Source organism: Apaloderma vittatum, unplaced genomic scaffold (genome assembly GCF_000703405.1).
Source record: "Apaloderma vittatum isolate BGI_N311 unplaced genomic scaffold, ASM70340v1 scaffold38257, whole genome shotgun sequence".
NCBI classification, from domain to species: Eukaryota; Metazoa; Chordata; class Aves; order Trogoniformes; family Trogonidae; genus Apaloderma; species Apaloderma vittatum.
In genome coordinates this window covers 1-15,833 of record NW_009728601.1, presented here as the reverse complement: position 1 = coordinate 15,833, position 15,833 = coordinate 1, and the positions used below count along the sequence as shown (strand labels likewise).

The window sequence follows — 15,833 nt, the reverse complement described above, 5'->3', positions numbered from 1 at the left end:
GTGCTTTTGCCTGGCGGATTGTTATTGCTGGTTTCTGAACTGCCAGAATGGTTCCTAAATGGTTGCCTCTTAGTTTAGCAGCTGTTAAAAACAGTCTTAGACAATGAACCCTGTAATTGTCTCTTTGGAAATCCCTTCTCAAGCATTTGCTAGATATAATAAACATTTCCATGTGGATATAACAGCAATGGAGTGTCCAAATAAAGCGTTGGAAAGGAGGCACAAGAACAGCTTTGTGTTTTATGGAAGTCCAACCAATTTTCAGAAACTAACTACTCTTTCCACTTAATGAGTCCCTCAAAAAAACCCCAGAAAATTTCTATTCAAGTTTTACTGTCTAGGCACTATGAGAAGCAGAAGCAGAGGCACTGTCTGCCTGCCTCACTGTTGCATTTCTAACAGCCGACTCATTCCTCGCTTGAATCTCCCAAAAGTCTGCGACAGCTCATGCGTAGGAAGGAACTTCCATCCTATTCTGCACAGAAATCTGACCTCTTCCTTGGCTCTGAAAGCCAACTTTCCAACAGGTATATTCCTTGAAGCTGATGATAAAACCCACATTGAAATGAAGATTTAGCAGCAACCTGATTTAAGTAACATTCAAATTGGTTTAGTCTCAAAAAGACTTTCCCAACCCAGCCGAGCCTTTGCTATTCTTGCACCAGGAAGTTGATAAGGGCAGCTCTGGGAGACAGAAAAGCCTTTTTGATGGTTCGTCCCTGCAGATGCTTGACTCCAAGTTCACTTTGAAGAACCAGCTCGTGGACCTCTTCAAAATTGCGGGCTGCTCGCTGAGGCACAGAAACTTTGCCGCAAGCTTTGTTATTGATCTGAAAAAGAGAGACATAACAAAAACCAAAAAACAAACAGAAGTTATTGGACCAATTTATACAATCTCATATCCTGAATCCAATCCATTCAATATGCAAGGACGATGGGAAAGTGGATCTAACTCTCTTTTCTCCATCACCAAACTTTCTGCATAGAGGACAAAATTCCCCATGCCTCCTGTCCCTTTACCACAAAACAAGAGAATGAAACTCTGACTCACAATACTCAAAGAAAATTGAAGAAGTGGCCATAGGAAGTCTTAGTTTTGAAGACAACATGCAGCACATGACTATGCAATGTGGCAACATTTTAAGTTTAAAATTTAAAACTGTGATAGCTACACAAGCTGAGTAACCCGAGTAAATATGGCTTGTCAGGTGTGAATCTTGGTTTGTACGTACTTCTGAGCTGCAATTTGGGTTCTTTAGAGCTAAATGACTCCTTACAGATATTCTAAATCAGATTTATTAAAATAAAAATATTTGTGGCCCAAAAAGATACCTGAAAGATTCATCATCAGTGCCCATTTTCAGAGAAAGGGCCATTAACTCGTACACTGCATTCGTACCAAGCGCGTGACTCATTGGACCAACACCAACCACAAAGATGACATCCAAGGTAATGTGGTTCGTTTCCACACTGGTTTTGCACCAGCAGGGCAAAATCATGGAAGTTAAACTGAGTAAGGCCTTCAGTGGGAACCACCTTAATCTATAAAATGGTCTCAATAGATCCTTTCTGTCATCTGGTCAGAATTAGTAACAGACAGAGACCACAGAGTCTTACTGAGTATCTCTGGAATTGGCATAAAATCTGTTATTACAAAAGCTTTCAGGTTTATATGCGGTACTTTCAGTGGATTAATGAAAAGAATACGGATCTCATGTTTTAAAAATTACTAATTATTTAATTTGCTAATTCAGCTCAATCAAATTACTTGCATAAAAAGCTGCTGCAGTTACTGCAGATCTTCGACCTGTAGACATCACTGTAACAAGTTCTACATCACCTGAAGTGGACGTATTTTGCTTCACACAGCTTGGACATTAGAACATACACAGTTTGGTTCTCATCTGGGTTTTATCCAGGATACGTGTACACAACATAGCACAAGCTAGAACTACTTCACTTATCTTGTTTGTATTTTACTGAAAATAATCTGTGCAAATTTCTGAGAGAGGAAGTTAGGACAGATTTTTTAAGGAAAAAGATGAAGTCTCAAATGCAGCTGGGTTGAATAATTTCTGGGTTTTGACTCAACCTGACATTAATTCCCAGTAATATTGTAGGCAGGCTTTTAACTATTCCTCGTTTATCTGAAAAAACATGGCAAATGGCAAGGGGAGAAATAAATGAGGCTGGGTCTTCTCTACCCCTGACAGAGGAAGATGTTGCTTTTTTTCAAAATTATTTTTATTTTCTTAAATGGACATTTAAGACTCTTCTGGATCCGGAGGAAGCTAGAGGAAACTGCAGAAGTTATGAAGGATGAAATGAAATCACAAAAGACTGAAAAATAAGCACCTGGAGGTTGCAGAGAGGAACACTGTTTTTTTTTTTTTAACCATTGATGCATAATCCTTCTGAGAACTAAAAAGGAAAATATACGTGCACTTTTAAGCCTTTCTCATATGTCAAAGAGAGAAAAGTTACACAAACTTTTTCTTTTTTTTTTTATTTTATAAGACTACAGCTGCTAATGGTTCTGCACCACCTAGAAAATGTGAGGAATGCTAGTCAGAAGTGTGTGCACAGGATGAAACACACACTCTGTTCAGGTCAGATTTTTCACAGCATTAACCATATCCGTTACAATTAAAAATATTCAACTTTCCAATAACACTTAAGACTAATGAAACTCCTATCTAGTGAATTTAAATCTCTGTCTTGCAGGCAATCTGCATTTTATGAGTCACGTACACAGCGAGCTGGTTGCCTTCGCTGCTTTAGGTTAAATACAGCAAGACCTAACTCCAACATGGAGAAGAAATAAAGACGTATTTTGTATGAAGAGAAATAAAACCCTAAGAGCTCAGCTGGAAAAATCCTGGCAGACTGAGGCAGTTCAACGTCTTGAGAAGAACTGGGTTGTGGCCCAGAGGCTGGGCATCCCCCCAGAGATATCCCTCCCTGCACCGAGTGGTTCTTGGGTTTATGAGGGCAATTTAGTTCTACAGCTGCACAAAACCCTACAGTGTCCACAAGACTTGAAAACATTCGCATTTATGATGATTTCTCCCTGCATCTCCATATCTCCCTGTTGCCTTACTACAACAGAAAGCCAGGAGCAGCCCCCGGGCACTATTTTTAAAAATTATTTCCCGTTTCAAAAAGGAACTAGTCTCTCTGATCTTCTGGTCACTTGCTTTCTCAGAATTAAGGAAAGTGTTTACATACATTATAGTCTTTAATAAATATGGGACTGAGAAACAGGGCTTGCTTCTCTTTTTACAAGACTTGGGCACAAGGCTATGGCTTTGATAAAGTCAACCAGGAAAAGAAATAAAAATAATTTTCGTAATGGTTAACGCAAAATAAGCTTGTTTCTTTTTTTTTAAGAAGGAAGTTTTAATGTCATCAGAAAAATATTAGTGAAATGTTTAAGTGTTTTCATGTTCAGACATGTAGTCTTAAAAACAGTGAGTTCAGAGTTTTCCTTATATTGCTGAAGTTTTTATTTTTAAGATACATTTAATAATATGTTTGCTTCAACCCTAATTAGAAAGAAGTTTCTATAATTACACAATTTCACATTCATGACTTCTTTGTAAACTGAACACTGGAATTTAAGATGTTTGCTGGCTGTGCTTGAAAGTAAAGATTTATTTTAAATGAGAAAAATGATTATACCTCAGTGAAGATTTTTGTGCACACCTGACCTTCCCACTGGTATAAAGAAATGCTTATCATTTCAAGATAGCAAAACAGAAAGCAACAAACCCAGAGGGAATATTAGGCTAAGACTGCTATTAACCCCAGCTGGCACTTAAGTCCTTCCCCTCAGCTTGGGAAAAGATACAAATTCACAATTTCCTTCAAAGCTGCTCTGCCTCTGTGGCCTCTGCTGCATGTTGAACCTTGGCAAAAGTGTTTTAGCAGCGTTTCTCATTCTGTGCAAGAAGACTGCCTGAGAGATCACACATTTTTGTACAGGACCAAGTTCATAAACGCACTGTCAGACAAGAAATCTGGAGGGACCTGTATTTTGATTGTATTTTTGACTGTACCATCCTTGCCCACAGCTGTTCTTTGGTCAAATCTCCACAGGTACTAACATGCAGTCAGTCAAAAAGATTTATACTTAGATCAACTCTCTTCCAGGATTGCTATATTTTTTTCATTTTGGGAAACCTCTTCAATCACTCAGCACAACAGTAATTGCAGCTTCTATTCCATTTGACCTTTCACTGAGCCACCAAAGAAGGGAACTAACATCCAGAAGAGCAGAAATACAGTCATCTACCAAGCTCGTAATGTGTTTGCTGGCCACCACCAAAAGAAACGAGCACGCTCTTACCAGAACGGACATCTCCACAACATCTGACGGCTGAAGGTACTCCGGGTCTACTCCGGGCCAGGACTGATGCAGCACGTCAGACTCCCAGTGATGGTGAGTACAAAGCTGATTCGGCACATGTGCCAGACCTGGAAAAGGAATCAAATGTTCGGCTGTGCAGCAACCAGATCATTCAATCTTTGGAGCTGGTTTGATAAATAAGATTAGAATAAAGTTCATTTTAAAAGTGGGTCCCTTGGGAGGAATCAGCTCTGTTTAAATCAGCATACAGAACGTGAAAAAACACGAACATACACATCTCAGAAGCGCTTGTTTCATATTGTGTTTGTTCTTCTATCCTTCACTAACATGAACAGTGTGGGCATATTTAAGATGTGGATCAGTGCCCCATTACTTCACCAAAAGCACAGAAAAACACTGCTTATTACTTTAAATTGTAATACTGCAACACAAGATGACCTCTGCTTGTAGAAGTCAGTCATAATACTGCAATGCTTTTTGTTTCTTTCCCCCCAATCAAACGAGCAGTTTGTTTAAAGTTTTACTAACAACTCAATCAAAATAATGAACAATTAATGGCTTATTATTTTACCATCTGTAACAGGCTGGGTAGTTTCTGAAATTGCAAGTCAAGCTACTTGCAAGATTTTTCTGTTATTTTTTGAAGTGTCTATTTTCTTATTAAAAAAAAGTGCACAGCTTGCTCCCTTTCTTATGATAGATACATTCTGAAACACTTTACACTCTGATTTCATTTTAAAAAAACTCCTAAGATGGCTATAAGAGATTTTCTTGTATTAAACTGGCACTGCATTCCTCGAGACAGTTAATTCCTGATTTAAGTAACAGGAGAACAGGGTGCAGCCATTCTGAGGGTGCATTCTTTAACTGAATAGAAGCTTCTGGTTTATATTGCTGTTTACTCCAGCTGTAAGATGAAAAAAAAAAGATTTCACTTAACAAGAGGCTGTCAAATACTATCGATGACAGACACCAGAGCAAGCCCAGCCTGTGCAGAATGCACACACCTAGGTGGATTGCTTAGCCCAATGCAGCGAGGAACTGCGCACCGGAACATCAACAGAATGCAATTTTCTCCAGAAAAATCTGCCTCACTTTTGTCAGTGCTTTTTCGGACAAAGAGCTTCAGCGAAATGACACATGTCCTTCGGCCAGTGAATGATTCCAACAGGGACCACGGGGTGGGCCGATGGGAGCAATTTCTAATGGCAAGCGAGAACATGCTCTTTTCCTACAAATAACAAGTAAGCCACAATTTTATTAGGTAAACAACGGATTAAAACACTTTAATGGATCTGAGGGTGTGTATTTTTTTTTTGTCTCTTGCAGCAGCAGCTCAGAAACTGAAAAAGCAAAAACAGGGAAAAAAAAGTCTTCACATTGGTGATTCATTATCATGTCGACTTTAAAGACAACAGCTGCTGGATTCTTCCCTTTTTGGCTTTTGAACATCCAGATGAGCTCATTTCTTTCCAACTGATCACATGCCTTGTGGCAGCAGCGCACATACCAGTCACTCCTTATTTTCCTGTTGAAGTGGATTCTTCAAACTACTTAAAAAATTTTCTGATATAAGTCAAGAGCTTCTACCTACAAAATCAAAATCAGGGTCACTTTTAATCCCCATGGAGGCTGTCAGTCCTAATAAACCTACTAATAAATAAAAAGTTTAAAATGTATTCTGAAGCAGATAAAGTGTGACTAAGCACAATATCAATCTTTTGATTCATTTTTTTTGCTATAAAATGAGCTATGAGCTCATCCACATGAAGAATAAAAAAAGAGAAAAGGAGTGCAAAAGTCAACAGAACTAGTTTCAGAAAACAGTTTTACAGGAAACCAAAACGAAGGTTTTAGTTACATCGCCTGTGTGGCTTCCTGCCTTAATTCATATTTTTTGTGCTGCAGACACACAGAAAACAGAACGAATTGGTTTGTACTTTCAAAATGCAACACACACAAGATCAGAAACTTCATCACCATGATTCAGAATGGATCCAGACAGTTTCTCCCTGGCCCACCTGCTTGATTTGGAGGCACTACACAAAAGCACTGGTTCAGAAATTAAGAACTGACGATTGAGAAAACATCAAAAACCTATCTTATTGTCTTATTGTACTGGAAAGTGTCTAGCAAAGTGCATTTTATGAAGCAGTATGCATCATGCTTATATATTTTTTTGTATATATTTTGTTTTTCTGGTGTCATGATTTAACCTCAGCCAGTGACTGAGCTCTCATAGCTGCTTGCTCACTCCTCCCCACCCCGAGAGAGACAGGGAGGAGAACTGGAAAAAAATTAGTAAAACTTGCAAGTTGAGATAAGAATAGCATAATAACAGTATAATAATAATAATTATAATAAATACCACCAAAAAAGGAGAAATAAAAGCCCAGAAAAGACAAGTGATGCACACTGCAGTTGCTCAACACCTGCTGACCCTGTTATTGCATCTGCTTGAATGGCCTTTTCCCAAGTAGTAAGCTAATATAAGAACAAGGTTTTCCTAACCAGTAGCTTACAGTGTTGGAGACAATGTTAAAACACCAAGTTAAACGCGTTATTATATTACTGTTAATGGGTGAGTTGAGAGAAGGAGGGGACAGGGCAAGTTGAACAACATCTCAGCTCACGGCAACATTTTATTAGCATTACATGAGTATTTCATAAGCAGAATACTTGCCCTAAGGGGCTGTTTGGCAGGGAAGAGCAGGTTCTCTTTTTGAAGAGATTTAAGATGTGGAAGTATCCATGGTAATAAAAAAAAAAGAAAAAAAAACACTAGAAAAAATTATTGGTGAAACTCCAGCAATAGCGCAGCTGCTTGGACACACAATTATGCAGGCAATTACAGAGTACACGGAGTAAGTGCCGGCACAGAACAGTTAAAGCAGAAAAGGCAGGGAGGACGGAAGTCTTCACAGGCGATAAAAGGAAGTTAATGAAAGCATCTAAGGCAATGCCACTTTCAGAGTTTAGGAGCAGGGATTTTCTAACAGAAGACAGAAGATCAGAAGGGAAGTATAATGTGACTATGAGGGTGCATTATCCAAACACTGATAACATCAGGATTTAGTTAAATCAAAACAACAGAAAATTGTGTTAAGCAAGAATCCTCCACACTAGCAGGCAAACAGATGAAGTTTTTAAAAAGCTCAGAGCAAGAGTTTATAAGGGTAAACAGAGATACATTCCCAGTAAGTATCTTACTCGCCTCTGAAGCCTCTTCCAGGGACAGGACTGTTACCATGTTACTTTGTTCTTGATAGACTTTTTTTACTGTTTAATGAATGTTCCAATTTGACAGATTCAGGCAAGTTGCATACCCGAAATACCTGTCTGCAGCCCAGGAGAAACAAGCCTGTCAGTCATATGTAAAACGGTCTGCAGTCTCAAAGAAATCATAGCAACACTTCAAGTCAGGAAAACTACATTTATTTGGTACAGTACTAGGGGATTCGTTTTATATGTTCCCTGGTGACAGACATGGAGCACCAAGGTAGGTTGTAAAAAGCCTAGGTTACTCAAAGCTAACTCTACAGTGTGTTTCCAAGTCAGCAAACTCCGCATGAATCCTTCCAGCTTTCTGAAAATGATTTGCCTTCCTCCATTTTTACAGACTTACTATCCTTCACTTTGGGTTCTTCGACTCAGAGGAAAAAAAAATATTTTTTTTTCGATTCCAAATCATGTTTCTTCTCAGATTTGTGAAGGGGGATTCCTGCAGTCAGATTTTCAATCAATACCTGCAACATCAATTAGCTTATGTTCAGCTCTCGTCTTTACAGGAGCCTTCTTGAGCAAGAACTGAATTCAGACAAAGAAATTCTTGCCAAAGAACTATTGCAGTGACAGTTAAAACGTTGCTAAGAATTATACCATTACGAATTCCAGTAATTATGCTTTATTTCAATATATTTTAAGAGGTCTTTATCATCAGCATGTATCTTTCATGTGCCATCTCTAATAAAAATGTAAAAACTCACAATAAGCAGTTTCATATCCTCATCTGGACAGTAAAATACCGTACTACTACAAACAAACTTAAAAAAAAATAAATCACATCTCAAATGGTGTCTTCATATTCCTCAGATACAAGGTTTCAGGAAGGAAACAGATTTCCTCATCCTGTTAGTGTTCATTAACTGCCAAGATCTCAGCCGGATGAACTCTTCCCATACTGAGGGGCTACCGTCGCTTTTCATGCTCCTAAGCGATAACCCAGCGTAGTTCCTGCACAATTCAGACCACGTAGTTGACACACCGAGAACTCTTCCTCCTCTAAGCAGGAGAAATTACTCCTGGGCACACAAAATATCAAAGCCCTGAGTTGCTGTTGTTCAGCTCCTGAAAGGTGAGGCACGTAGCAAACGGCATTGCTGCAGCTTTGCCATCACTCAAACTGGGAATCTTCAACCAGCTCACAAAGAGACCAAACTCCTCGTTTCTACCTGATGGTCACACAAAAACTAAGCCCCATGGGATTATAATTCTTCAGCTGCAGAAGGACACAAACTTCTGCACCTAAAACATGCACAAGCTGTAGCACTGACACATGAATTCCTCATGCAAGTCCCGTCTTGAATTTTGATTCCTTCTCTATTTCTCTGCCTAATCTCAAGAAATCCACCTCTGTGTGCAAGGGGAAGGAAACTAAAAGCACTGAGAGAGATCTGGGAACACCAAAACTTCAAGTTTGTTTAGGAATTCTGACAGAAAGCGACAAGACAGATGCAGAATTCGGGGATGTGACATATGTACTATATACTAAAAACATTTTTGAAAAACTTTTTGCCTTTTTTCATGGAACTTCAATAAAAAGCGTATTTCTATAAATACCTTTCCACATCTCCGATGCAATGTGCGGAGCCATAGGTGCAACCATAATGCAGAGTGAAGCCAAAGCATCTTCAAATTCTCTGCTGTGGAGAATAAGAGGCCGAGAAGCTTGCTAAGTGAAAAGATAGAAGGGAAAGAAATAAATTGTTAATATCCTGAGGTGGGGGAGAATGCAAAAGGTGCCAGACTGAAAAAATTGGAACCTTCATTCCTCTATTTATCAGATCTTAATAGAAAAAGATAAGCACTAAAAGCAGCCAGATGAACTTTTTCTTTCTTTGCCTGTTTGAGAGATTACATCCCATGGTAAACCCGGATTCTGCATTCGTTTTGTAATTCTATCCCCTAACGAAACAGCACAGAATGATGTCAATATACATCAGCTTCTCAAAGTATCTGGTAGGTGTGATGAAAATCTGTTCCCCTCTACTAGAAAATCATCCAAAACCAGTGATTTCACACAGACCACAAATGTTGTCAGATGGCATCTTCTTATCCCTGATGCTAACGAGGTTGTGCAAACTAGCTTTGAGTAAGTTCTGGTAATTACTACCTGTTTTTTTTCCACCTTCACCCATCTGCCCACTTCCTCCTTTCAAATGAGAGTGAAAGAGGAAGTGTCAGCATGCTGTATGGAAACTTGTTCTTGAAAGATACTGCAGTGACTTCTGTGGTCAAGAAATACGTCAGTGTTCAAACATCTGGCAGACTGTAGGGCATGGACTGCTATTTAATTTTTAACATTCACTCACCACCACCCATGAGCCCAAAATACATATGAATCACTGAGCTGGAGATAAAGAACTGTAGGTCACCTTCCCAACTCCACCCAGTGCCCAGACTTAATTTATCTCAGTACAGCTTGCTGAACTTTTTGTTAAGTTCCCTGACTTTGCAAAACATCTCCTTGGAATCAATAAGTACAAAACAGTATTTCAATAAAGAATTTGAAAAAGAATCGAATTTTTATTTGATTTCTGGTCTAGATCAGGTTACCATTATATGCCTGAGGGATCGCTCAACAAGATCAATGAGCAGTAACAAAAATAACGATAGTAGTTTATCATATCTGATCTATCATCACTGGCTGATAAATAACATAATCTAAAGAAAATGCTAAAGACTTGAGTTAATTTTACATTTATTTTAAAAAGGGTAATTTGCAAACTCTATTACTAGATTACTTCCACACTAGTTCAGCAGTGAAATGTGTCTCTGAGGAATGTAAGACTATGTGTTATTTTCCTTGCAGAGAACAACCCTTTTCTTCAAACCAGAACGTTTGGTAATTCTATAAGGAACTAGATATAAGCAGTACATTATGTAACTTGGTTAAAAAAAAAACAAAACAAAAAAAACAAAAACCAGAAGGAAGGACAGAGCTAAACAAAATGCATCCTTTGAAACGACAGGATGCAGACAAGAACCTCAGAACCCAGTGGCTCTAATACCACCAAGCTTTTCCTGCAAGCCCGTGTATTTCAGGGTTACAGCTGCTTTTGAACAGAGCAATTCAACACGGCTCTTCGCTTGGTAGCAAAGTTTATGAGAGAAAACACCTTACGGCAAGTTGGATCTATAATTCAGGCAGCTCCTGCTTTGTATAAAGGCACCAACAGGATGGGACAGAATAACAGCGGCATTAATGTCACATACTTACGTGGAGCACGTTAGTGAGGCTCATCAGCCGGGAAATAGCTGCATTGAACAAGTGATCCTTTGTGAAGTACTCTGTTACCTGGTATTAGAAGAAAAGGTCAGTCACTCATTCCTTAAAATGCTCAAACATGGAACACTGGGTTTTTAAATGAAAAAGAATTATTGATAATCAATTTCAATTTGTGAAATACCTCTTACATGAAAATCACTTTGGCAAACAGACACGTCCTAAGCACAATCACATGCGTGTACAGGAAAACAATAACTATATAAAAATTCACTTGACTAGCTTCCCCTCTGTTTTAGGATTTTAAAAGCTTCCATCAATATCAGTGAAAACTGTATTAGTAACCACCCTCTATTTCCTTTATTTCCTTTGCCCATGTAAGAAGCTTCCACACTTGGAAATCCAGTTATGTTGGTGAAAGCCTGTTTACAGATTGCAATATTATAACTCCAAAGTCTGTTAAAAGATCTGGAGGTCCCTCACCACAGGGTTTAAATCAGGAAAAATTTTTATCTATAGAAAAATATTTTAAGTTATTTTTGCACATATTTATGTCTCCTTCTGAGTCTTGGATAATTGAACTGACACTAATCACAGCGGGAGAGAACATAAAAGTAGAGATGAACAATCATTTCAGTAAATGGTTTTTTTAGGATACGCTAATATATTTTCACCAAAAACTTTTTTTCATTCTATATGAGACAGCAGGCATGGTAATGCCGGATCAAAAGCTTTTGTTAAGAATAACCTGAATAATTTTAGCTTTGCTACTGGAAAAATACTGCCACTTATAGCTTTGCTACTGGAAATAGAGTTACTTGAAACCTAGACTGATAACAGTTTAATACCACAACATCTCATTCTTTAAATGTGGCATACGGCAGATTTGTCAATCCAAATCTTAATATTTTGCAAAAGCGGTTCTATCCCATACAATGTGAAGGTAAATAAAATTATATAGAGAATAATTCACTCAAAAATTATGAGCTACTCATCTGTGGAAAAAGCTTTTGGCTCTGGTTTTAGCACAGGCAGCAACATATTCAGTCATTTACAAACCGTGTTTCTCCTAACCTCAGAAATCACCAGATTCTTCTGCTCCCAGATCTTCCTGGCTTCAGCCTTCTCTTTCTTATTCAGAAGCTCAGGATTAGGCAGGGTTCCTGAAGTCCTTGCTTCAATAAGTTTGGTTACAAGTGTCCAGAGGCGCGTCTGCCATCTCTGAACGCCTGGCATAGCGTCAGCTGAGATTAATGAAAGATTGAAGAAAAAAACTCCAGTTACAAAGAATGAATCAAAGCAAAGCAAAAGGAAACTAAACACTATAGCTAAACATTTTTTACAAAACCTCTGTATTTTAAATGAAAAATGTGAATGCAATTAAAAACACCTTAGATAAAAGTATTTTGTGGCTGCCTGATGAAGGTGTTTCTGTGATCTGGCGAACATGCTCCAGAGAAGCCCCAAGCTACTGCTGCTCACAGCCCGGTCCTCCACAGGCTGTGGTGCAGAGCCTCTGGTGAAGATACGGCTTGACGTGTTGCACTGATACGGCTTTAGCTCTCTCTTTAACTTCTCGCTCAACTGAGAACCAGTATTTCATATTCTCTATGACAATTTTCTATATTGGCTTTGTCTGGCAAGGTTTTGGTAGTGGGGGGAGTTACAGGAGTAGCTTCTGTGAGAAGATGCCAGAAGCTTCCCCTATGTCCATCAGAGCAGATACCAGCTGGATGCAAGACAGACCCACAGCTGACCATGGCACAACCTTAAAATAATAATTTTCAGTCAGTCACAGCTAATTAAAAAAAAGAAGAAATGGAGGTCCAAATATGCTGAAGAAAATATCATTTAGAAGTACTTTTCATACATGCTTTTAGCTCATAAGAAGTGAGCTGCTCATAACAATCTTGCAAGCCTGCCTCCCGGTGACAGCTCTGTGACTCACTCTCTTTTAAAAGAAAAACAATAAATCCTGCTCATTATGCGGCTTTGATTCAATTGTTCCAAATCTTCGGCATCAAGAATCGTATTTATTTTGTCTTTAACATACAACACACCAGGAAAAAACCAACACTGAACAACAGAAAAAACCTGACTTACTTTTAGCATCCCACAAAATATCTTGTTCTGGAGGAGCAGCAAACAGAAGGTAGAGACGCAGAGTGTCAATGCCATACTCTCTCACTAATTCTTTAGGGTCTATTCCATTGTGCTTAGATTTGCTCATTTTTTCCCAAGTAACTTGGAGCTTCTCACCAGTTTTTAGGTGAACTGGTTCAGTTCCTAAATGTTAAGACATAGACAAAACATTAAACCAAATTTTGCTCATTTGTAGCAGCAATTAATTTTGTTCCCTAAGCATAAGAAAAAACAACTATTTCTAGCGGAGGCTTTTTGGTTTCCTAACAGAACAGTGAAAACAAGGGGGGTGCACAAGAGGAGTGCTTAAACGACGCAAACACAGTCAAACCACTCTTATCGCTACAGGGCCCCAGACCAGGACTTGCTGCTCCAGTTTATGCAATGAAGGCACTGGAAAAAAACTTGAGAAATGGCATTTTTTTCCTACGCACATTCCTAGTACCTACTGAACACATCAATATAGGTGCTAGCCTTGCCATCGTGTAGGTTGTCTGTTTGCTAGAACTGCTAGCTCCATTCAACAAGCTGCCGAGCACCATCTTAACAAAATAGGCTTCTGATCTTTTGGACTATACTGGGGCTAAAATAATACCACACAACTGTTCCTGTGCTGGGATGCAATCACAAGCTGCTGGATCAGCAGGGTCTCTGTGCACTCAGCAGTGCGTACAAATCCAAAACTCAGACTATTTGCTCTCCAGTTTCAATACTAATTTACAAGGATTCATCTTCTCTCCCAAATTTTCTGAGACTCGGGCACCAAAGCAGTCCGTGGCTTTCTGGATTCACCTATTTTCACGGATTTTCCCATGCCGTCTCTCTTACCAGTGAGATCAACCTCCTCTCTCTTCAAACACTGGCCTGTTGTCGGTAGTCTGAACGTCCGATTCTTGATAAGACCCTGAACCAAGAGCTTATGGAAAGGCTCCCTAAGGGTGCAAAGGAAAAAAGAAGCTTGTCTGTTGAAAAGAGTTGTCAAAAGCACACTTTACGACAAACCTCAGGTGTTGAGCCAATCAGGCACAATTATTGAATGAAACAATTTCAACTTGACTATACGTAGATGGTTGTCACCTTAGGAAGAGTACTTTGTGCATTTAGTCACCGGTGGCTGGCAAGTGTAAGTAGCTATTTGTATTCTGCACACATTCTTACATCCTGATTTAGTACTGAGTTACTCCCACTCTTCAAATTAGCATACAGACAATACACAAAAGTTTCTTGGCCAAGAGTTAAAGAGATATTTGAAAGAAAAGTCTTAAAATGAGGGAAGAAAAGTCTTAAACAGGGAAAGGACAGACTTCATATCTGATCTTAACCACACTCATTTCTGAACCTGAGTTTCCTTCCTCACATACTTTGTATACTTCAAAGCCTTGTGCAAGTGCTGGCAGGTAGTGGCACCAAGCAGTACCAGCCTCAGCCACACCACCTGGTTTTATAGACACTGCTAAATAAAAGTAGCAATTCAAGCATCTCTACAAATATTTTCTGTACAATGTTTTACAGCTTGCCTGAAAAATACTGTTTAGAAATAAAGGAATTTAAGATGGTGACAACTGAAGTCAGAGTTAGATAGTACAAACAAGAAAAAGTATTTTAAAGATAGGAGGCAATAATTATCTAACATCTCAAATAATTATCACAAATTGTCCAAATGTATTAGAAGACAAAAATCAGGAACAAAAACTCATGTAATCCTATAATCAACAAATGATGGAAAAATGCTTCAGGAGATAACTGAGCTTCTTCTACATACTAAAGACAATACATAATGAAAAATAATAAAAAAACCCCCCATGTTCCCTTATCATTAGGTACTTCAGTCAGCTTAAGATCTCTAACAGTCACTAAATTAGCTATATTTGCTCCTATCTAAAAATCAAGCTAATGCTGTGGCAGGAACATCCACAGCAGCATCCACAGGGCTCTCCACTGGAAGTGATTTTTCAAGGAACACTTATTTTTAATGACAAAGAGTTAGTTTAGATCATACGCCAAGTTATTACCAGCAGAACACAGAATGAGTGTTTCCTAATTTTGTTTATGCTGACGTAGGCTACAAAAAATGCAACACAAAATACATTACCAAGTATGGAAAAAAAAAACCCAAACAAAAAAAATACAACCACGTGTTCCTGGTGGGAGACTGGATGAGGAGGAGGATGCCCAGAATGAGCCAGTCACAGCCCAAGCCCTGCACTGGATTTCTCCTCAAGTGCTCAGTGATTTTTTCAGCGTTGTGCTGGCTCCATCTCATGGTCTCATGTGGAGTTACTCTTCAACTTACAGCAATGAACCCGCACACCTAAAACGTTCCCTTTCACAGGCGGCAATGGGTTTTCCCGTCTGCACAAGAGAACTGCCGAGAGGTGGTGGCACATAAGGCGTGACGCAGTTCTGATGTTAAATCCTGCCAGCACCCAGCCGTGGGTGTCAGAAATACCTCCTGAGTCACACCGCCAACAATTGAAATTAATCCATATTCAGACAGACAGATGGACATTTCCTGCACCGTAAACCAAGACTCTGAACTACTAGAGAAAGATTGAACATGCACAAGAGGGCAGTGTTTTTTAACGTTTTAATCTTCTCCCTCCGAGCTGTGGGCTTTGACACCATGACATTAAGTTTTTAATCACCCTTTTCAGATCTCTCATACCAGCCCTTGAGCAGTTCTAACAGGAGACTGAGCAAAAGCAGCTTCTGACCAATCACAGAATCACAGAATTGTTGAGGCTGGAAAAGACCTCTGAGCATCAGGCCCAGCCTATGACCCAACACAATCACATCTGCTAGACCAGGGCACTAAGT

General features: G+C 39.1%; 1 protein-coding gene across 1 annotated transcript; it reads right to left on the bottom strand.

Annotated features, from left to right (window-relative positions):
• Positions 1 to 598: 598 nt before the first annotated feature.
• LOC104277481 (probable leucine--tRNA ligase, mitochondrial) lies at positions 599 to 13,948 on the bottom strand (the record flags this gene model as incomplete). The annotated part of the gene is made up of 7 exons (XM_009874123.1): positions 599 to 830; positions 4,349 to 4,476; positions 9,209 to 9,320; positions 10,869 to 10,946; positions 11,949 to 12,118; positions 12,978 to 13,160; positions 13,845 to 13,948. Coding segments are annotated over 7 exons (955 nt in total), but the record flags the coding sequence as incomplete, so codon positions are not given.
• Positions 13,949 to 15,833: the final 1,885 nt, after the last annotated feature.